Genomic DNA, 19,724 nt, shown 5'->3' on the forward strand with positions numbered 1-19,724 from the left:
TTTTGTTCTACAGAATGAAGATTTTAAATAACAACCCAAAGGAGAACAATGTATATGATAAAAGCAACTTAAAAGCTTCCACTTTTTAATGACATTTCCTGGAACACTTTACTTTACAAATGTCTTATCGGGTATCTAATGAATATGTCAGTCTGCCCTCCCGCTATGGCCTTGGTGACAACTATCAACATCATGTGGATGCAGGCAGGAGGTCTCCACGCTGGAGCTCCAAAGACTTAGGGAGCAATAGACCTGGACTGGAATCACCAAGATTTTTTGGTCTATCTGAACTGGAGAGGAACATTGAGGTGAAACTTATATATATATTAGGATGTTCCAATTATTTTCATGCAAATATTCTATTTAGGTACAACATTTTTAATAGTAATCTATTATATATTGTGCCAACATATTCCGCAACACTTTACAATTCAGAGGGAACATGTGCAGACAAAATTAGACATTACATAGTGACAAAACTTATCAACAAATCAAAGTGAGGACCCTGTTTACAAGAGATTACAATCTATGATGAAATAGGCGTGACACAAAATGAGTGACATCTTTTATAAAAAATAGGGTAGTACACATAAAGCCAATAAAAAATGTCAAGCAGCCTTACACTTTATATAATGAAATAATTACTTTAAATGCCATAACATGACGACTGGGGGGGTCCGACCTCAGTTATCTAATCTTCACTTTCAGCAAGTGATAGCATATTCTTGTGATATGCCATTACTTGTGATAGGGATTGTATAATGTTAGGAAAAAAGGGTGTGGTTTGTTTTCTTCTAGAAACAGCACCACTCTTGTCCATGGGCTTTATCTGGTATTGCAAGTTAGGCTATGTTCACATCTGCATTGGAGCCTCTGTCGCAGATCCGGCAGGTTTTACCGGAGACAATAGCATAGCAAGCTGCGCTATTGTGTCCGGTAAAATCAAGGACACCCCAACGGAGGGCCGACGGAACCCATTAAAGTCAATCGGCTCCATCGGCAACCGTTGGTTCCTTCATTCTCTTGTTCTGCTCCTCTGATGGAGCAGAACAACGGAACACATCAACGCAGGTGTGAACCCAGCCTAAATGGAGCTGAAGTACAAAACCACATACAGCCAATGGTCAACAGGAATACTCTTTCTGGAAACAAAAAGGTTAAATGATGATTATCATCTGCTCTAGCTCAAAGTACATTTTACACTTGTAAATGTAATGTTTAGACATGGGCATTGTATCTCAGCAAACACAATAATTGTTATCTTGCTAATTTGCTATTTTTATTATTTGTGTTATGTCTGGTGTATTTAATTGTACGTTAAAACTGGTACTCATATACTCCAACTAAATGTCATGATGTGTCATTTGCTCAAGATAGAAGCACATTTTTTCTGTACTAACTATGCATTGGAAAGCAGCAGTAAAGCAACAAGACAGTTATGAATATAGATTTAGTCTAGAAACTGTCTTCTTTTAAGCACATACAGTATATACACCTTTAAATAGTGAATACAAATTACATTTGTGTATTTATTCTTAAAATGGAGGATTTATCTTATATTTATCGATTGAATTATATAATCATTTGGTTAAGCCTGCGTACATATTAAAGAGTTTTAACATATATTTCTTGCTTGAATCATGTGCAAATGCCATTTTCATTTATGGTTTGTTCCCCTGAAGGCTGCTGGACACTTGGAATCAGATAACTGGATGGCGCACAGCAAAGATTACAACCGGCGCCCTCCCAGTCCACGGCAAACAGACAGAGCTAGATCTGTGAGTCCTCTCCGAGGGATCCATACCCTAGAGTGCTATAGGTACAGCTTGGGATGACATTTCAAAGTCCTGTTAAACAAATAGAAGGGTTGTAAATAAGAAGATTATACTGGCATAGATTGCAAAAGATTTGAGCTAATCTCATTTTGCTGTAGTGTATTTCTATAGAGATGAAGAGTGATGGCCTAGATAAGGCCCCTTTAACACTGCGTTTTAGCTACACATTTAACGTGTAGCAAAAGGGTGCCTGGTCGCCGACGCATTAACTCTAATTTACACCAGAAATTGGCATAAATTAGAGCGGAAACCAGCTCCTGGATGGCGACGATTTCATAAAGTGGCGCACAAACAGCCAAAGAAGCAACACATTTATTAAGAGGCGTGTGCATCTTAATAAATTTGTCGCATTTTACTCAAGATTAAATCTTATTAAGACTTGCGCAGTCTTAATACATCTCCCCCTATGACTATAATTTATATGTTTATCCGGGACTAGGTCTGCTCCCAAGGGGAAAAAGATGAAGGTTCTATGTTTTCAGATTGTTATACGGAATACACAAGAAAACGATGACAGCACTCTGCGAACACCAATGCCACATAAAACACTATATATAAATAAATATACATTACTGCTTACAATAGTAGATTCACCTTATAAGTGTTATACGGAATGACTGTTCGAGCCATATAATCCATAGTCTATTCTGTTTTTTTCTATACAGTAACAAGTTACATGGTTACATAGTTTGTATCTAGTATATATTTCTAATCAAGAAAGTAATACAGTGCATTATTTTACAATAATATATTGTTAGAACTTTTCACCTATTTTCATATATAAAAGATTTATCCCACAAAGGATTATAATTTTCATGCAGCTAAATACCATTTCTCTTTTATTTTTAATTCCAGTAAACATCCATTTAGCTCAGAGTGTACTAGGAATCAATCCAGCCCATCAATGTCAAGGAGAAATTCCCTATCACGTCTATCCACTTGGTCCCCTGAGGAGTCTGGTATAGAGCCGCCAATGATCCGCAAGGGCTGGAGCGGATCAGAAATTGACCTCAGAGCATCTCTGTCGGAAAGTGCCCAGAAGCGGTCAGATCTTGTTCAACACCTAAGAGAGGCTCAATCGAAACTAGAGGAGCAATCAGAGGAGCTCAGAAAACGTGACAAAGAGCTAGAAATTAGCAGATCCAAAACTGAGCTACTGGCTGTAAAGCAAAAAGTAAGATGTTATGCATATTTTTACCAGCACAGAGGTTCATAGGATAATCAGACACAGAAACGTTGAAAAATAATAAACTGATCCTAAAACTGTCACAGTGTTATTGATAGAACATTCTGACAAAGTGACAGTTGGACATCCGTTTCTGAGAAACAGGATTGGCCTACACTCATGCTCACACAGAATTTTTGGAAACTGAAAAAACAGTTGCTAGTTCTGCCTCCAAAATTAGCCTGTTTTCCAGGCTGAATTTGAAGGGCAGACTTTCAAATGCAAGCTGTTTTAGATGCTGTTTGACACTTTTCAGCGCTAGAAACTAGCTAGCCGGCAGTGGTTTTTTAAGCTTATCATTCATTTCAATGGGAATTTGTTGCATGGAATTCACGCCAAGATAGGTCAAGAGGCTTTTTTTCTTCAGCGCTGCTAAATTAGTTTTAGTGAGCTGAAAAATCAGCGCTGTGTGAACTATGCCCCTGATTCCAATTGAGAGAAATGAGAGGCAAAAGCGAGGCGTTTTCAGTGCTGATTCCGACGCTGAATCAGCACTGTGAACACGGCCTAATGTGTTTGGGGGCAGCCTGAAGGAATGATCAGGCATATTGGTTTTGAACATGCCTTATTCTTTTACATTGCCTGAAAATAAGCACTGCCTCCTTTTTGAAATACATAAAAAATAATTATGAGGGAGTAGGCCGAGATATCTTTTGGCCAGCCAAAAGCTCATTCTCTCATGAGTGTTGCCTGCTTTAGTAAAAAAAAGCTTGCGTGAAGCTGTTATAGTATGACAAGTGCTATGTCTGCTAATAGAGTCTACTAAAATAGTTTTTTTAAAATATTTTTTATAAAAGAACCTTTAGTGGCATCCACTAATGTAGAAAAAAAATTAAATCACACCAAGAGAACATCACATTTTTAAATTGCTACATTAATATCCTAACTAGTAATAGTTATAAATAGGATATGTAATGTGGTCCCATTTGAGACAGCTTACTGGTGAGCACACAGGACAAGCTGGAAGTCTCAGGCGGCCAGGTGGAGAGCCAGCAGCAAAATCAACATAGCTTTGCGGAGCATACATATGCAAGTTAAAAATGTTTTTTGTTTGCAATATATGTGTGCCCGACTGAGAATAACTAAAGAGCCCCTTACCTGCTGTTTAATATAACTGGAAGCCTACTAAAGGACTGTAGGTATAATTTGATTTGGGGAAAAAAAGGCATTTTATAGTGAGGTCCCAAATGTACCAGTACCTGTCTCATTCAATCTCATCAGTGCAGTTACTCCCTTCACGCTATATGACGTATATATCCATCACGAGTGGGTGCTAGTTCCCGCTCTGTGATGAAAATATACATCACAATGATCTCATGGGTACTGCCACAACTCCCGTTATTCGAGATAACTCCTGGCAGTCTTACACCTTAGATGCATCCAATCCCGGCAGAGGGAAGGGGCTTCTAGGGGAGAACATCACCGTACATAGGCACCTGATGGAGTCTCTATGGCAGAACACGGATACTATGGAGCCATGCGGCCTCTGCGCACTGCTGTAGAGGCTCTGGGCACATTGCTCTGCCGTGTGGATGAGCCCTCAACTTATAATTGTTTCGATTTTTTATTTCACTCATAGCAGTAGTATTTCTTAGTGTCTGCTCATGCCAATTTATGAATGCGGCCTTTTGAAAGACCTTGAAATGCACTAAGTAATATATTATCAGTATGCCAGGTGTGAGGAAAAATCGGCATAAACACTAAGTACATATAGTGTATCACAGTAGGATAAGCCAATTACAGTATAGTCATTAGTTTTATATAAGTATTTTTTTGTTCACTTGCGCAATTTGTACTTAACTTAGCAACTAGAGTCCTCAATATCCCAGTTGGAGAAAGAGAAAGGCTGGCTAGAAGTGTCCCGTTTTGAGGACAAGAAACAACGTGGAGAACTACAAGACAGGCAAGTCTTTTTATTTAACTCTGTAATAGTCCTTCGTTTCTAGAGTTTCGATTACAATCAAAATCAACAATAGCAAACATTCAGAGGACAATAGACAATGTACAGAGTTATGGAAATATTAATGGACAACTTTGTGCAGCTTAGCAAGCAGCAAGTGTGCAGCGAGGCAAGCTAAGACATTGATACGTCAGCAGGTACTTATGTGTCAACACGAAAGGATCATTGACTGATCATTCCCCATTACATGGAAAAAAAACTGTTGCTGTGACAGCTTTGAGCCAAAGCTAGAGACCCTTATACAACAGTGTGAACTCTTGGCGGTTACATCTTTCTTCTTTTAATCATTGTATTTCATTGGCAAGTTGTGTAAGTATAGAAATGATAGGTGAGGTTGTAAATCTAGATTTGAGCTACTGTACCTAGTTTGCTATGGAAGGAAACAGTGGAGAAGTCCCTTCTGCAGAACTAGTGCCAATGAACATTTTTGGACACATATCGGGCAGATATTGAAAAATAAAATTTTCTCCAATTTACATTACATACTAATCCAAACAGTAACCATAAACTAAACATAACACTGTGAAATTGAGAATTGTTTTTTGACAGGATTATTAATCTGGAGATGGAAGTGATGCTGGCCAAATCTAGTTTGGAAAATTTCAACTACACAAATGAAATGATGAACCAGAAAATATCTAAGGTAAAAGAAATCAGTGCATCTGTTTTTTTCTGATATTAAGTCATGTCATATTTTCTTTCCATCTTTTGTGACAAAATTAAATTATTTTGAGTGCATGTAAACTTGTTCTGTGCTTGTGATACCAACAAATTCATTGAGCAAGTAAATATATAAAACTACAGAGTGAAGTAATACAGAAATGGCCATATTCATTCATTCATTCATTCTTTAGTTATACCTATATTGACATGTCAACCATAATTGGACAGAGGTACAAATGCATTTATAGATCTATCACTTACTTCTAAATGTTACTGTTTTTATTCTTTTAAAGGGTAATGATCAGGTGAATCGGGAATTAAAGACAGCCAGAGAAAACCTTGTATACTTCCGAAATCGTGTGAAGATTCTTGACGCAGAAAAGAACCAAGCTGTGGAGGAGCTCAGGAAATTACGAGAGGTAATCAGGGGAAATCACGGTCAGGCTGAGTGTAAGGTGGCTTGAATACATCTTGGATAAGGGAAACCAGTCAATGACCGTCCTGGCCAGCATTGGACTGGGGTAACTTGGGACCACCAGTGGAAATTAGCCAGAGGGCAATCCCTCCATCTATGCAGAAAATGAGCATGTTCACTTTTAATTGTATCAAAATCTTTGTTGTTATCATTGCACATATAGGACATACTGTATCATCTATAAGATGTAATAGGCTATTTGTGAATCAACCCATAAGAAATAGACCCTAATTGGAAGTGGTTAGCTACAAAGCAGTGGCGGACACAGACAACTGAGGGCCCCTGTGCAAGAACAGTATATGGGCCCCTTGCTTTTCAATATCTCATGATAAATCACCCCCTTATTTCTCTCTTAATTTCTATGAGTAATTGTTAGCCATAAAATTCATTAGCTCAGGAATTTACATGCAATCTAATAGACAGAAGAAGGTTTCTTTAAGGTGACAGTGGGCCTTACCTACTGGGCCCCTGTGCAGCTGCAGAGGTTACAACAATGGTATGTCCACCCCTGATTCAAAGTCACCTGAAAATGGAGTTGTCTGCTGCCAGACGTTTTGGGCCCATTATTGTGTCAAAGTCTGGGCCCACCAGAAGATCCTCTGGTTCTTTGGTGGGCCACTCCAACCCAGGTCCTGGCCAGACCATCTATGCTACCTCTGAATATTAACAAGAGAAATGCTTCACTGAAATATACAAATGACTGTCATCAACATGAATTTACAGCTTTCTCAGATATCCTGGGGCCATCTGAACCCACAGAACTTTTAGATTTGCAGTATAGCAGTGCTACAGCCTTGTCTGGCAGTAGGAAGATCCTTTATTGCAACTATCTGTTGCTCTTCTCCACTTCTGGATGAGACATTTGTATGCAAACATATTAAAATGAACAATAAAACCGTTTCAAATGGGAGTATCAAGACTTTACACACATATGTTTACTTTGTTTTTCCTTAGCATCTTGTACTTGTACAGTATTTGGCAAAGATGTCAAGAACATTTGAACTGTTACAAACATTGCAATATTCTTAGCGTAAAAACAACATTTGTTCTTATATATATATATATATATATATATATATATATATAGTTCCTCAGCCAAAAGTCAGCATTAGTTTAAAAAATAAAGCACTGTGAAACAATGCAATATATTATGTAAAATATGTCACTATTCACTTTTTTTTTTAAAGGGGAGTGAGCTGGCTCTTAGTCAAACAAATGAAGCAAACCAGAGAGCAACATATACAATCCAAACTCATCAAAACCTTCTGGATGAGCTTGCTGAACTCCAGCTACACTTTAACAACATTAATCTGGTATGGGCACAGAAACAGGACTAGCCGTTTTCCCAAATATGAGCCATATTTTAGATTTTATCATTTCTTAAAGCTGTTGTTTCTAATAGGAGAAAGAGCTTCTGTCCTCCAAAGTATTACGGTTGGACGAGAAAGTTTCAGATCTGACTTTAAGACTGAACGTTGCTCAAACTGACAGAGAACGATTTTTGAAGGTAAATATGGTGACAGGATGACTAAGGAGATACAATGTGGTGACAGAGCCTCTTTAAGGTAGTAAGTGGTCTATCTTGTACATAATGTGATGGGCGCTGTAATGTAGATTACAGCAGTTTTTTATTTAGAAAAATTATCTATTTTCACCAAGTTATGAGCGATTTTAGCTTTATGCTAATGACTTTCTTAATGCCCAACTGGGCGTGTTTTTAGTTTTGACCAAGTGGGCATTGTAAAGAAGTGTATGATGCTGACCAATCAGTGACCAATCAGCGTCATACACTTCTCTCCATTCATTTACTCTGCACATAGTGATCCGGCGTTGTTTGCTATGTGCAGACACATGCACACACATTAACATTACTTAAGTGTCTTGACAGTATATAGACATCGCATCCAAACAGGACGGGATGTCTATTCACAATCCAGACACTTCGGTAACGTTTGTGTGTGACTTACAGCGCAGCAAGCGTAATCTCGCGAGATCTCGCTGTAATTGACAGCACAACATGATCTTGATGTGCTGTGCTGTAAGTCACACACAAACGTTACCGAAGTGTCGGGATTGTGAATGGACATGCCGTCCTGGTTGGACGCGATGTCTATTTACTGTCAAGACGCTTCAGTAATGTTAATGTGGGTGTATGTGGCTGCACATAGTGAACAACGCAGGATCGCTATGCGTAGAGTAAATGAATGGAGAGAAGTGTATGATGCTGATTGGTCGCTGATTGGTCATACACTTCTCTCCACAACGCTCACTTGGTGAAAAAGTAAAACACGCCCAGTTGTCCATTACGAAAGTCATTATCATACAGCTAAAATCGCTCATAACTTGGTGAAAATAGATTGTTTTTCTAAATAAAAAACACTGGTGTTACCTACATTACAGTGCCGATCTCATTATGTAGGAGATAGGACACTTATAATGTGGTGACAGAGCCTCTTTAAGATTGCTTACTAACTTTGACACGGGCTGGTATCAATCTCTGTCATCCAAATAGGAAAAGCTTGAGCTGCATCGACGCACACAGGAGCTATCTCTAGAATTGGAGAGAGCCCAGAGAGGACGAGAAGGGTTTAATGACCAGGTCAGTGACCTCCATATTGAACTAGTTGGGGCCAAAGCGCAGGCAAATCGACAGGACCAAGAAAAAGTGCAAATGAAAGAAGAATTGGTGATACTGAAACAAGTAAGGATTTAAGAAGTCTTGTTAAATCATATGATATTAAAGAAGGCTGTCTTGTTTATAAAACCAGTTTTCATATACTCTATTAGCCAATTCTGGGTTAATCGAGGGGGATCCTGTGTTTAGGATCCTCATCTCGGCCAGAGGGGAGAGCATTACAAAGAGCGTCTCTCACTCCCAAGGACCTGTCCTGTCTTGCATTACATAGACAACCCATTGATATGAATAACCACTGTGTAATTTGTACTGTGGTGGTGCTGTAAGGAAGGGAACCTATTGTCAAGGGACCCTTCAAAGAAGTAGAGATTCCCCAAAGCAGACAACATTTTTTAGTGCAAATGTGTGGTAAAATCCATAGAACCCAATCATTTGACAAAATAACAGCTACAATCTGTCTGTCTTTCCTTGTAAAATCATTGTCATATACTGTATGTCCCCAGTGCAATAATTTTAAAGGGGTTCTCTGGGACTTTTATATTGATGGCCTAGGTCATCAATATCAGATCGGTGGGGGTACGGAAGTGTACGACGCTGTGCCTGGTAAACTATGAAGAGGCCGCAGTGTTTGTTGCCCTGGCCCCTACAGTCAGCTGATTGGCAGGGTGCCAGGAGTTGGATCCCCATCGATCAGATATTGAGGACTTATCCTAAGGATAGGCCATCAATATAAAAGTTCCGGTGAACCCCTTTAATATCAGAGATAAGCTCAATGGTCTGAAAAATAGTTCCATTACGTTTTCTCAAATACACTTCATGTAATCACAATAACTGCTCAGACTAAACAAAAGTTGGGATCTTTAATGTGCTATAGAATAAATTTTGTTGTCCAATTATGTAGGTATAGGAGGTGGATATTATCTGGCTATTGTGTTTTATTAAGGTTAAAGATGTGATGTGTGAACACATCATTGCGGTTGTTTTCCAACCAGGTGAATGAGAAGTTAACAACTGAGTTGGGTCAAATACAGCAAAGTCTTCAGAATGCATTGGAAGAGCTTCACCAGACTCAAGCAGAGTACAAGATTTCCAGCAACTTTGCAGCTGCGCTTGAGTCTGAGCGCAAGCAACTCTTAGAGGAGAAGCAAACACTAATGGCTGCCGTGGAGACTGATGAGGATAGCCAGAGTGTCCAGGATCTCAGGTGACTGGATACAGAAACAAAAGATGAAAATGGGTTGTATGTTTCAATTATTATCATGTACAAGCAGACAAATTATATTTGTATGAGTTGAGTTATATCACTCTTAGGCCTTACAGACCTAGGTGTTGCAGATTAAATGTATTGGACAATGAAAGCTTTAACCAGTCCTGAACCAATATGAATGAAAAGCAGCCATGGACATATGGATTTTCCGTTGATCTGATTAAATGTATTTGTAATCGAAATCCTTATTAGGAAAGGGGCATATAGAATGGATATTTTCCACAATATAAATTATTTTCTCTATTGAAATTCATCCATCTCGTGGATTATATTTTATCAGTGCATTGCCCCTGATGTACTTTTTTCACAACCAAGAGAAAGCATGAATGGTACGTGATTGGTTAGTACAAGAACAAAATGAGAAATGTCTTACATAGTTACTAAAAACTCTTATTTTTGTGGCGATCAATATTCTCAGCATTAGCTTTATTTCAAAAACTTTTTTATTAAGTTTTCCAAAAACACATACAAAGATATGTCATTCAAAATGATAACATGTTATATAAAATTCACATCCACCAGACCTCAGCATTAGCTTTAGATAGCTAAAACTTTGCAAATCACTTCCTTCAAATGCAGGTGAGTATGGATTCATTCCATTTGCTTGTAAAGTAGATGCTAGAAAACAACTAAAGGGCATCCAAACCAAGCACTAAAAGCCTCTTCTGTACGTTTATGTGTACAAGACCTTACTTCTATCCCCCTGACTGAGAGAAACCAGCATTTGTCATCAGTTTTAGGCTGCATTCAGATGGATGTAATAAGCCATTTTCTTTACGATTGTCCTGATTATAAGTGACTTGATCCAGCCCTATTTATGGCTCTAAATATACGGCTCTTAGAAAGAGCTATATTACAGGTGTCAGAATGCAGCCTTACAGATACAGGAACACAGGTAATAGTCAACCAAGCCCTTATGCCCATGACCGGATCACCAATATGGCGCCCATTGAATTCTATGGATTCATACTGTACCACCATCTTCCTCTTATACTACACAGACCAATGCATGCCGTTTAAGTGAGATATTTTTCCCCTATAAATATTGTTTCTAGGGGAGAATATGAGATCATAAACGGTTTACTGCACCTGCTATGTATACAGCAAGACATTTCACGTCATCTGACTGTTCTTCAATCATTAAAAAATGCTTTTTCTTTCCTGTGGATGTCCATGGAATGGCTTATAGGTGTGTCCGTGTATATCATATGTGCATGGTCAGAAATAATGATTTATTAGGATAGACCACAGACCCGCGTGTGGCTGCATTCATACTGAAATACACTGCTAATCTGTTAAAAAAAACAAAACACAGGTGTTCTTGTCTTTGTGGGTCCTTCCCTCTGGTTTTTAGGCTAAAAAATTATTACATTGTATTGTTTGGGATTTCTAGGGCTTCCTATACTCAGATCCAAGAGGAAAGAGACAAACTACAAATCTGTTGCCAGGACCTGGAAGTGGCTTTGGAGCAAGCACATGAACAGTTGGGTTCCCAAATCCAGGAGCAGCAGCAGGTAACATTGTATTGGAAGGAACGATGGCAACAGACAGCTGTTAGCTTGAAGAATACAGAGGAGCTGCTGGAGCAAGGAAGAGCTCAGTGTCAGAAATCTTCTAATGAGGTGAAGAAATATTCAAGACATTTTGCAACCTTGATCACAATGTAATATGTAAATGATTGCATTGTTTCTAACATTTTTAGATATAGAACTGATATAAGAAAACAAGAAAGTCTGTGGCTGTCACTGTTATTGAGGGTCTGTAGCTTTCACTGTTATTGGTGGTTCGTGGCTGTCACTGTTACGGAGGTATAATGGGGTCCGTGGCTGTCACTGTGATTGGGGCTCTGTGACTGTCACTGGAATAAGGACATATTTAGGGTCTGTGGCTGTCACCTTATTGTAGGTACCTCACATTATTGTTAACCTGATAAAGCTGTGTATAGTGTTGCCCTCGTCTTAGGGTCGTTTGAAACTTTTTTCCCCACAAGGAAATAATTGGAATTACATCTCGACCGCAGTTATACCACAATCTACTGTGATTTACTGTCACCATGTAGCCCAATTCTAATTGGTACCTTGATAATTAAGAGAATTTCCCAGAAAAAAATGCAAATTTTGACAGAATCTGTCAAAAAGCTTTTCCACCCTGGCTCTAGGTCTTTATGGCTTATTCTTCCTACTCTGTGTTCTGGCAGTTTACTGTCATCATTGAGGCATTCTGTGTATTCCAATCCATCCACATCTTTACTGACCTGATCATATTAATGGATACTGTGATTCACTCAGTGTCCCTATGACCAAGATCATAGCACAGGCAAGAAGTGTTGTCATAGAGGCATAAGAATAGAGTAGCCGCACACAAGGGCTGAAAACTGAATAAAGTAAGCTATTAGGTATTTTCACATCTTCTATGTGCACTAAAGGGCTTCTTATGTTATAAGCAAATATAACCAATATAAATCACAAGCCTTTGTTTATTTCGTTATACTGCTAAAATCAGAAGTAGACAGACATAAAAGTGGAGCAAAAGTAGATTTGCTCACAAATGTAGGTATTTTAATATTCTATTAATCAATGAATCATTTGGATTGACTTAGGCGCTATGATGGAGAATATAAAAATAAAGAAAACAAACCAAAGACATTATCCACATAGGTGATTGTCTGGAAATGTTGCTTGTATCAAGCAATAAGCAGGAATTGCCTAACCTAGAGAGAGTCATTGAGAAAATGTAAATCGTATTATTTTAGTCTAAATATTACTAATTACTTTGTCCTTTTTCTAGAACACAGAGTTTCTGCAGGACTGGGAAATTTTACAAACAGAAAATGAGGAGCTGTGTGAACTTAGATCAACTATGAGCAAGTTGGTTATAGATAATTATGTACAATATAAAGCTGACTACATGTATTTGATTCTTACAATATCAGCAAATTTACCTAGTGGTACTGTCTCACAAAAATACCAGTTACAGTAAGCCATGTGTTAAATGTACTTGATAGTGTCCTGCCATTGAAAAAACCCCTCTTAAGTTATACTATATGGTACCCAATAAACACAGTGTACAGATATACCATACCATGCCCAAATAACACTACCATACAATAGCATAAAACTCAATAAACTAGGGAGTGAAGGTGCATTCTGTGCGGCTGTCTACACATTTGGAACCTGAACCTGTGAAAAACGGGGATGTAGGTTTCAGGTTTCTAGCCCATCACGACCACTGATGCCCCGTTCAGTAGTAAGAGGTGAGGTACCCTGTGTGATGCCATAGGCCGAACACCCCTAAGGTAAGCTTTATATGTTGCAGGTAGTTATTTGCAGTATATATGGAGTTGAAAATGGCAGAAGCATGTGCAAAATATTTATAAATAGTGTGGAGACCATTTTTTGCATATTGCGTGTTCTTATTTTTAATGAATGGGCACCAAATTGATAAAGTGTGTGAAACAATTTCTACATAGTTAAAAAAAAACTATGGCCATCCTACCCCAAGTCTAACCAATCATACATTGTAAAATTATTCTCTAAAAGGAAGCACTTGCACGAAATTGAAATATACATCCATGTAACATTTTATTAATTTGAAGCATGCTGAGAAAATTGTTCATTCTACCTGTAACCCAAAAGATCAAAGCCAATCAAAGTTTTAGGTCTCATTTACACGAGCGTGTGCGTTTTGCTCACGCAAAAAACGCAGCGTTTTGCGTGCGCAAAAGGCACTTGACAGCTCCGTGTGTCATCAGTGTATGATGCGCGGCTGCATGATTTTCGCGCAGCCGCCATCATAGAGATGATGCTAGTCGATGTCAGTCACTGTCCAGGGTGCTGAAAGAGTTAACTGATCGGCAGTAACTGTTTCAGCACCCTCGACAGTGAATTCCGATCACAATATACAGCAACCTGTGAATAAAAAAAAGACGTTCATACTTACCAAGAACTTCCTGCTTCCTCCAGTCCGGTCTCCCGGCCGTTGCCTTGGTGACGCGTCCCTCTCTTGACATCCGGCCCCACCTCCCTGGATGACGCGGCAGTCCATGTGACCACTGCAGCCTGTGATTGGCTGCAGCCTGTGCTTGGCCTGTGATTGGCTGCAGCTGTCACTTGGACTGAATTGTCATCCCGGGAGGTCAGACTGGAGGAAGAAGCCGGGAGTTATCGGTAAGTCAGAAGTTTTTGTTTTTTTTACACGTTCATGTATATTGTGATCGGAAGTCACTGTCCAGGGTGCTGAACCAGTTTAACTCTTTCAGCACCCTGGACAGTGACTGTCTCCTGACGTCACGTACCGGAAATTTTTTTGCCGGGTTCGGTCAAAACGAGTTCGGCCGAACCCGGTGAAGTTCGGTTCGCTCATCTCTAAGACACTCCGTTTGGATGTTTGTAAACAGAAAAGCACGTGGTGCTTTTCTGTTTACATTCAGAGTTTGACAGCTCTTGCGCGAATCACGTAGTTCGCACGGAAGTGCTTCCGTGCGACCTTCGTGGTTTTCACGCACCCATTGACTTCAATGGGTGCGTGATGCGCGAAAAACGCAGAAATTGAGAACATGTCGTGAGTTTTTTTCAGCGCACTCACACTGAGCAAAACTCACGGACTGTCTGCATGCCCCCATAGACTTGTATAGGTCCGTGCGACCCGCGTGAAAAGCACGCGCGTCGCACGGACGTATATCACGTTCGTGTAAATGAGGCCTTATACTCCTAGATGTATACTATTCCCTCCCTAGATGTATACTATTCAACATGTCCTACCTATGTTTTTTTCTCAGATTAAAAGATGAGAATAACCAGTTAACAAAGAAAGTAAAAGAACTGGAGCAAACCATTCACCTAGAACATCTCTACAGCCCGCTGGTAAAACCCACTATAAATACACAGCAGAACATACATCACTCTAAAGCTTGCCATAGACATTAGATGATAGTTGGAGGTTTGTGGTGACATCCGCTGTTATCTGATATCTATAGGCTCAGCCTAAAAGTCCCTTTAAGTCTTTCATTGGAGCAATCTAGGAAAAATCAAGGTGGATTTTTAGCTGTCCTTTATTTTTGTTAATATAAACAGTGCTAGACGTGTCGTCCGCCTCTTGTTTCCCTCCCACTAAAGAAATTATATCAAATGCCTGTTTAGCCAAATTGAACATTCATTTTAGTCGGAGAGTTGGACCAGTTTACCAGTTGCCATAGACATTGGATTTTTCTTTCTGGTCCTTATATTTCAGCCACTTACCTCCCCATTTCTATTAAAATTATATACTTGACTAAATATTGCATATTAAAAGAAGGAATTGGAACTGAGAATTATTGGCTAAAGAACCATTCAATCAACAGTTATTCTATGTTTATGGTCACATGAGGCTCTGTTCACATGGTTTTTGTTGCTATTTTTTTCTTGTAAAGGTGGAGTCACATGTGGCGTATCTGCTTTGTATTTCCGCAGCGTAGACATAAACTGCTGAAAACTTGACAATGTATGTCTATGGGAAAAATATTCTGCAACACAAGAACTAGAGAAATCTGTCTGAGTTGCGGGATATATTTTTCCCATAGACATGCACTGTAGATATACAAGGCATATATGCCGCGTGTGACTGTACTGTTACTATTTTTTACATTGTCAGTGTATGATGAGCTGGACAACTGAGGGCACTAGTCAACTCATGTAAAAAGAAAAAAAAAAAGGAAATAAATAGGTAGTGACATTGAATATATATATTATTTGTGCTGAATATTGTGTAGGCTAGGTACAAAAAACATAAACATAAAAACAAAAAACCTCATTAGTTTAACCTCTGCAGGAAATACTATGACAAATAATGATGAAATATGGTTAAAGGCTATGTAAACCCATGAAAGATAAAAAAAAATAATAATAAAAAGGTCAATCAGTGTGTTTGGTGCAACTTTATAATTAGTTCTTATTAAAAATTATGTTTATTTTTTGAGATACAGTTGCTTTGTATTCTGTATAGAAAGCAGCTGTATAGTTCGCTACAACCTGAATCCGTCAGATCAGCGGGACTCACGGGTTCAGTGTCAGCGCGGGCTGCGTATGTCTGACATGCAGGATCCACCTGTAATCGGTCACATGTAAGTTATGAACTTACATGTTCATAACTTTAATAAAAAGTAATTCGAAAGTTGCACCAATCACACTGATACACTGTTTTATATAAATGTGTAAAAAAATATAAAATCGTTTTCAAAGATGTAAATAGCCTTAAATGGTATGATAACATAAAGCCTGCAGAATTATGTTGAACATATATTGGTTTCAATGTAAGTGCATTAAGTTCTTCTCAGATTTTATTTATGATTGTGTCTCAATAGAAATATAGTACAGAAGAAGATACTGATCAAATGAAGGAGTTATATAGAGAGCTTCAAAAATCTCAGTAAGTTGTTCATTTACTCACACTGACACTTTTTGCTTTCTTTTGTACGTCTTATATTTGAAAGGTAAGTGGAGAAGTCTACATAGATGGTTCGACTGTTAGTCCCCAGCGAACGAGACTTCCACAAATGAGTAGACTAAGACATTGTAGACTGTACAATGCAGTTTGACCCAATACTGGGGTCTTCATCAGATAACTCATACCTAAAGAAGAGCCGGGGTGGAAATGCGTTGTGAATATTATGAATTGATCTTTGTCTACTCCTTTGTGGAGGTGTAATACTCTGGGGACTAACAGCTGCACCCTCCATACAGCCTTTTTCCCTTACCTTTGCAACATGTAACAATACAGTACATTAGGATCAATTTATATACTTGTTGTAAAAAAAACTGCTTGTCATGATATGCTGTACGTGTACTAAAATGCATTTGTTATGTATATACAGTGAAGGAAATAAGTATTTGATCCCTTGCTGATTTTGTAAGTTTGCCCACTGTCAAAGTCATGAACAGTCTAGAATTTTTAGGCTAGGTTAATTTTACCAGTGAGAGATAGATTATATTTAAAAAAAACAAACAGAAAATCACATTGTCAAAATTATATATATTTATTTGCATTGTGCACAGAGAAATAAGTATTTGATCCCCTACCAACCATTAAGCGTTCAGCCTCCTCCAGACCAGTTACACGCTCCAAATCAACTTGGTGCCTGCATTAAAGACAGCTGTCTTAAATGGTCACCTGTATAAAAGACTCCTGTCCACAGACTCAATTAATCAGTCTGACTCTAACCTCTACAACATGGGCAAGACCAAAGAGCTTTCTAAGGATGTCAGGGACAAGATCATAGACCTGCACAAGGCTGGAATGGGCTACAAAACCATAAGTAAGACGCTGGGTGAGAAGGAGACAACTGTTGGTGCAATAGTAAGAAAATGGAAGATATACAAAATGACTGTCAATCGACATCGATCTGGCGCTCCATGCAAAATCTCACCTCGTGGGGTATCCTTGATCCTGAGGAAGGTGAGAGCTCAGCCGAAAACTACACGGGGGGAACTTGTTAATGATCTCAAGGCAGCTGGGACCACAGTCACCAAGAAAACCATTGGTAACACATTACGCCGTAATGGATTAAAATCCTGCAGTGCCCGCAAGGTCCCCCTGCTCAAGAAGGCACATGTACAGGCCCGTCTGAAGTTTGCAAATGAACATCTGGATGATTCTGAGAGTGATTGGGAGAAGGTGCTGTGGTCAGATGAGACTAAAATTGAGCTCTTTGGCATTAACTCTACTCGCCGTGTTTGGAGAAAGAGAAATGCTGCCTATGAACCAAAGAACACCGTCCCCACTGTCAAGCCAAGCATGGAGGTGGAAACATTATGTTTTGGGGGTGTTTCTCTGCTAAAGGCACAGGACTACTTCACCGCATCAATGGGAGAATGGATGGAGCCATGTACCGTCAAATCCTGAGTGACAACCTCCTTCCCTCCACCAGGACATTAAAAATGGCTCGTGGCTGGGTCTTCCAGCATGACAATGACCCGAAACATACAGCCAAGGCAACAAAGGAGTGGCTCAAAAAGAAGCACATTAAGGTCATGGAGTGGCCTAGCCAGTCTCCAGCCCTTAATCCCATCGAAAACTTATGGAGGGAGCTGAAGATCCGAGTTGCCAAGCGACAGCCTCGAAATCTTAATGATTTACAGATGATCTTCAAAGAGGAGTGGGCCAAAATTCCATCTAACATGTGTGCAAACCTAATCATCAACTACAAAAAAAGTCTGACTGCTGTGCTTGCCAACAAGGGTTTTGCCACCAAGTATTAAGTCTTGTTTGCCAAAGGGATCAAATACTTATTACTCTGTGCACAATGCAAATAAATATATATAATTTTGACAATGTGATTTTCTTTTTTTTTTTTATATATAATCTATCTCTCACTGGTAAAATTAACCTAGCCTAAAAATTCTAGACTGTTCATGTCTTTGACAGTGGGCAAACTTACAAAATCAGCAAGGGATCAAATACTTATTTCCTTCACTGTGTATATATATATATATATATATATATATATATTTTTTTTTTTTTTTTTTTAAAAATACATCCCTATCTATGAAATAAAAGTGGCCTGTGTAGAGAAAAGTAAATTTCAATATTGTATGTCTAGAGCTAGCCATACATGGGGTGATTATTGTTAGCCATGTGAACAATGTGCCCATTTTAGCTGAGCAATTATCATTTATACCTTTTTCTTGCCCGTTAGTGGTAAAGGGTAAATCAGATCATTTACTTTACTATGGTCTGATAAAAAATGCAAAAATATTTCCATAGCAAAAATCATTCATATTGTGGGAAATATCATTCGGTGAATGCTCCTTTCTCGACGCATTCCGTTTGCTAAAGAATCTCAGAAATTGTCATATGTGGCCAAATTTTTATGTCTATGCCATGTCTATGATGATTATTCTTTAACTATATTGTTTCTCTAATTAAGCCACATTTGCTCAGGGTGCATGAACTATGTTATGTAAAGATATATGTACCTGTTAAGGACTCGTCCACACGCTACGGAATTGCTGCGTTTTTTCCGGCCAGAATTTCGGCCGGAAAAAACAAAGAAGAATACAGTAGCAACATAGTGGATGAGATTTAACAAATCTCATCCACATGCTGCGTAAAATTTCCGAGCCGAAATTGACCTGTTGTGCGTATTTTGTGGATCGCAGCATGTCAATTCCTGCAACGGAAAGTGTCCAGAATTGCTGCGTTTTTCATAGGAGATGTCACCATCTCCTAACATTGGGAAAAACGCAGCAATTTACGCACCATTTTCTGCCGCAAAAACCACAGGGAAATGGTGCGTTTTTGCCGCAGCAGAAAGCCTTCTACTTTCAACGGAATTGCTGCACAAATTTTCTGCAGCAATACTGTTGTGTGTGGACAAGCTGAACAGTTGGGTTAGTTGTGATGCACATCTAAGGCCTATAAAATCTGATGTATCTCATTGCTGGATGTTATTTTTTAAAAACGTTATTTCCTTATAGTCAAATACTAATATATATTTAAATCCGGACTAAATTTTAGCAAATATATTTAACATTTACTTAACTTTATTTTCTCTATGTTCTATTCCACCCCACATTTTAGGACAGAAGACTGGTACATAAACAATGGGGCAGATCTACTACTGTGTCTGGGTCTATAAAACATAAAAAAATTTGCCCAATTTTGGCGCAAATTGGTGCATTTTGGCACAATT

General features: G+C 38.8%; 1 protein-coding gene across 1 annotated transcript in view; it reads left to right on the plus strand.

Moving 5' to 3' along the window:
* The first annotated feature begins 7,473 nt into the window (after positions 1–7,473).
* Positions 7,474–19,724, plus strand: part of LOC142750426 (uncharacterized) — a 33,993-nt gene continuing 21,742 nt past the window's right edge. The window contains exons 1-8 of the mRNA XM_075859427.1: positions 7,474–7,497; positions 7,561–7,665; positions 8,671–8,859; positions 9,786–9,997; positions 11,454–11,682; positions 12,848–13,035; positions 14,838–14,922; positions 16,398–16,462. Coding sequence (XP_075715542.1) covers positions 7,474–7,497; positions 7,561–7,665; positions 8,671–8,859; positions 9,786–9,997; positions 11,454–11,682; positions 12,848–13,035; positions 14,838–14,922; positions 16,398–16,462 — 1,097 coding nt within the window. The remainder of the gene's footprint in view (positions 7,498–7,560; positions 7,666–8,670; positions 8,860–9,785; positions 9,998–11,453; positions 11,683–12,847; positions 13,036–14,837; positions 14,923–16,397; positions 16,463–19,724) is intronic.

Source organism: Rhinoderma darwinii, chromosome 3, assembly GCF_050947455.1.
Source record: "Rhinoderma darwinii isolate aRhiDar2 chromosome 3, aRhiDar2.hap1, whole genome shotgun sequence".
NCBI lineage: Eukaryota > Metazoa > Chordata > Amphibia > Anura > Rhinodermatidae > Rhinoderma > Rhinoderma darwinii.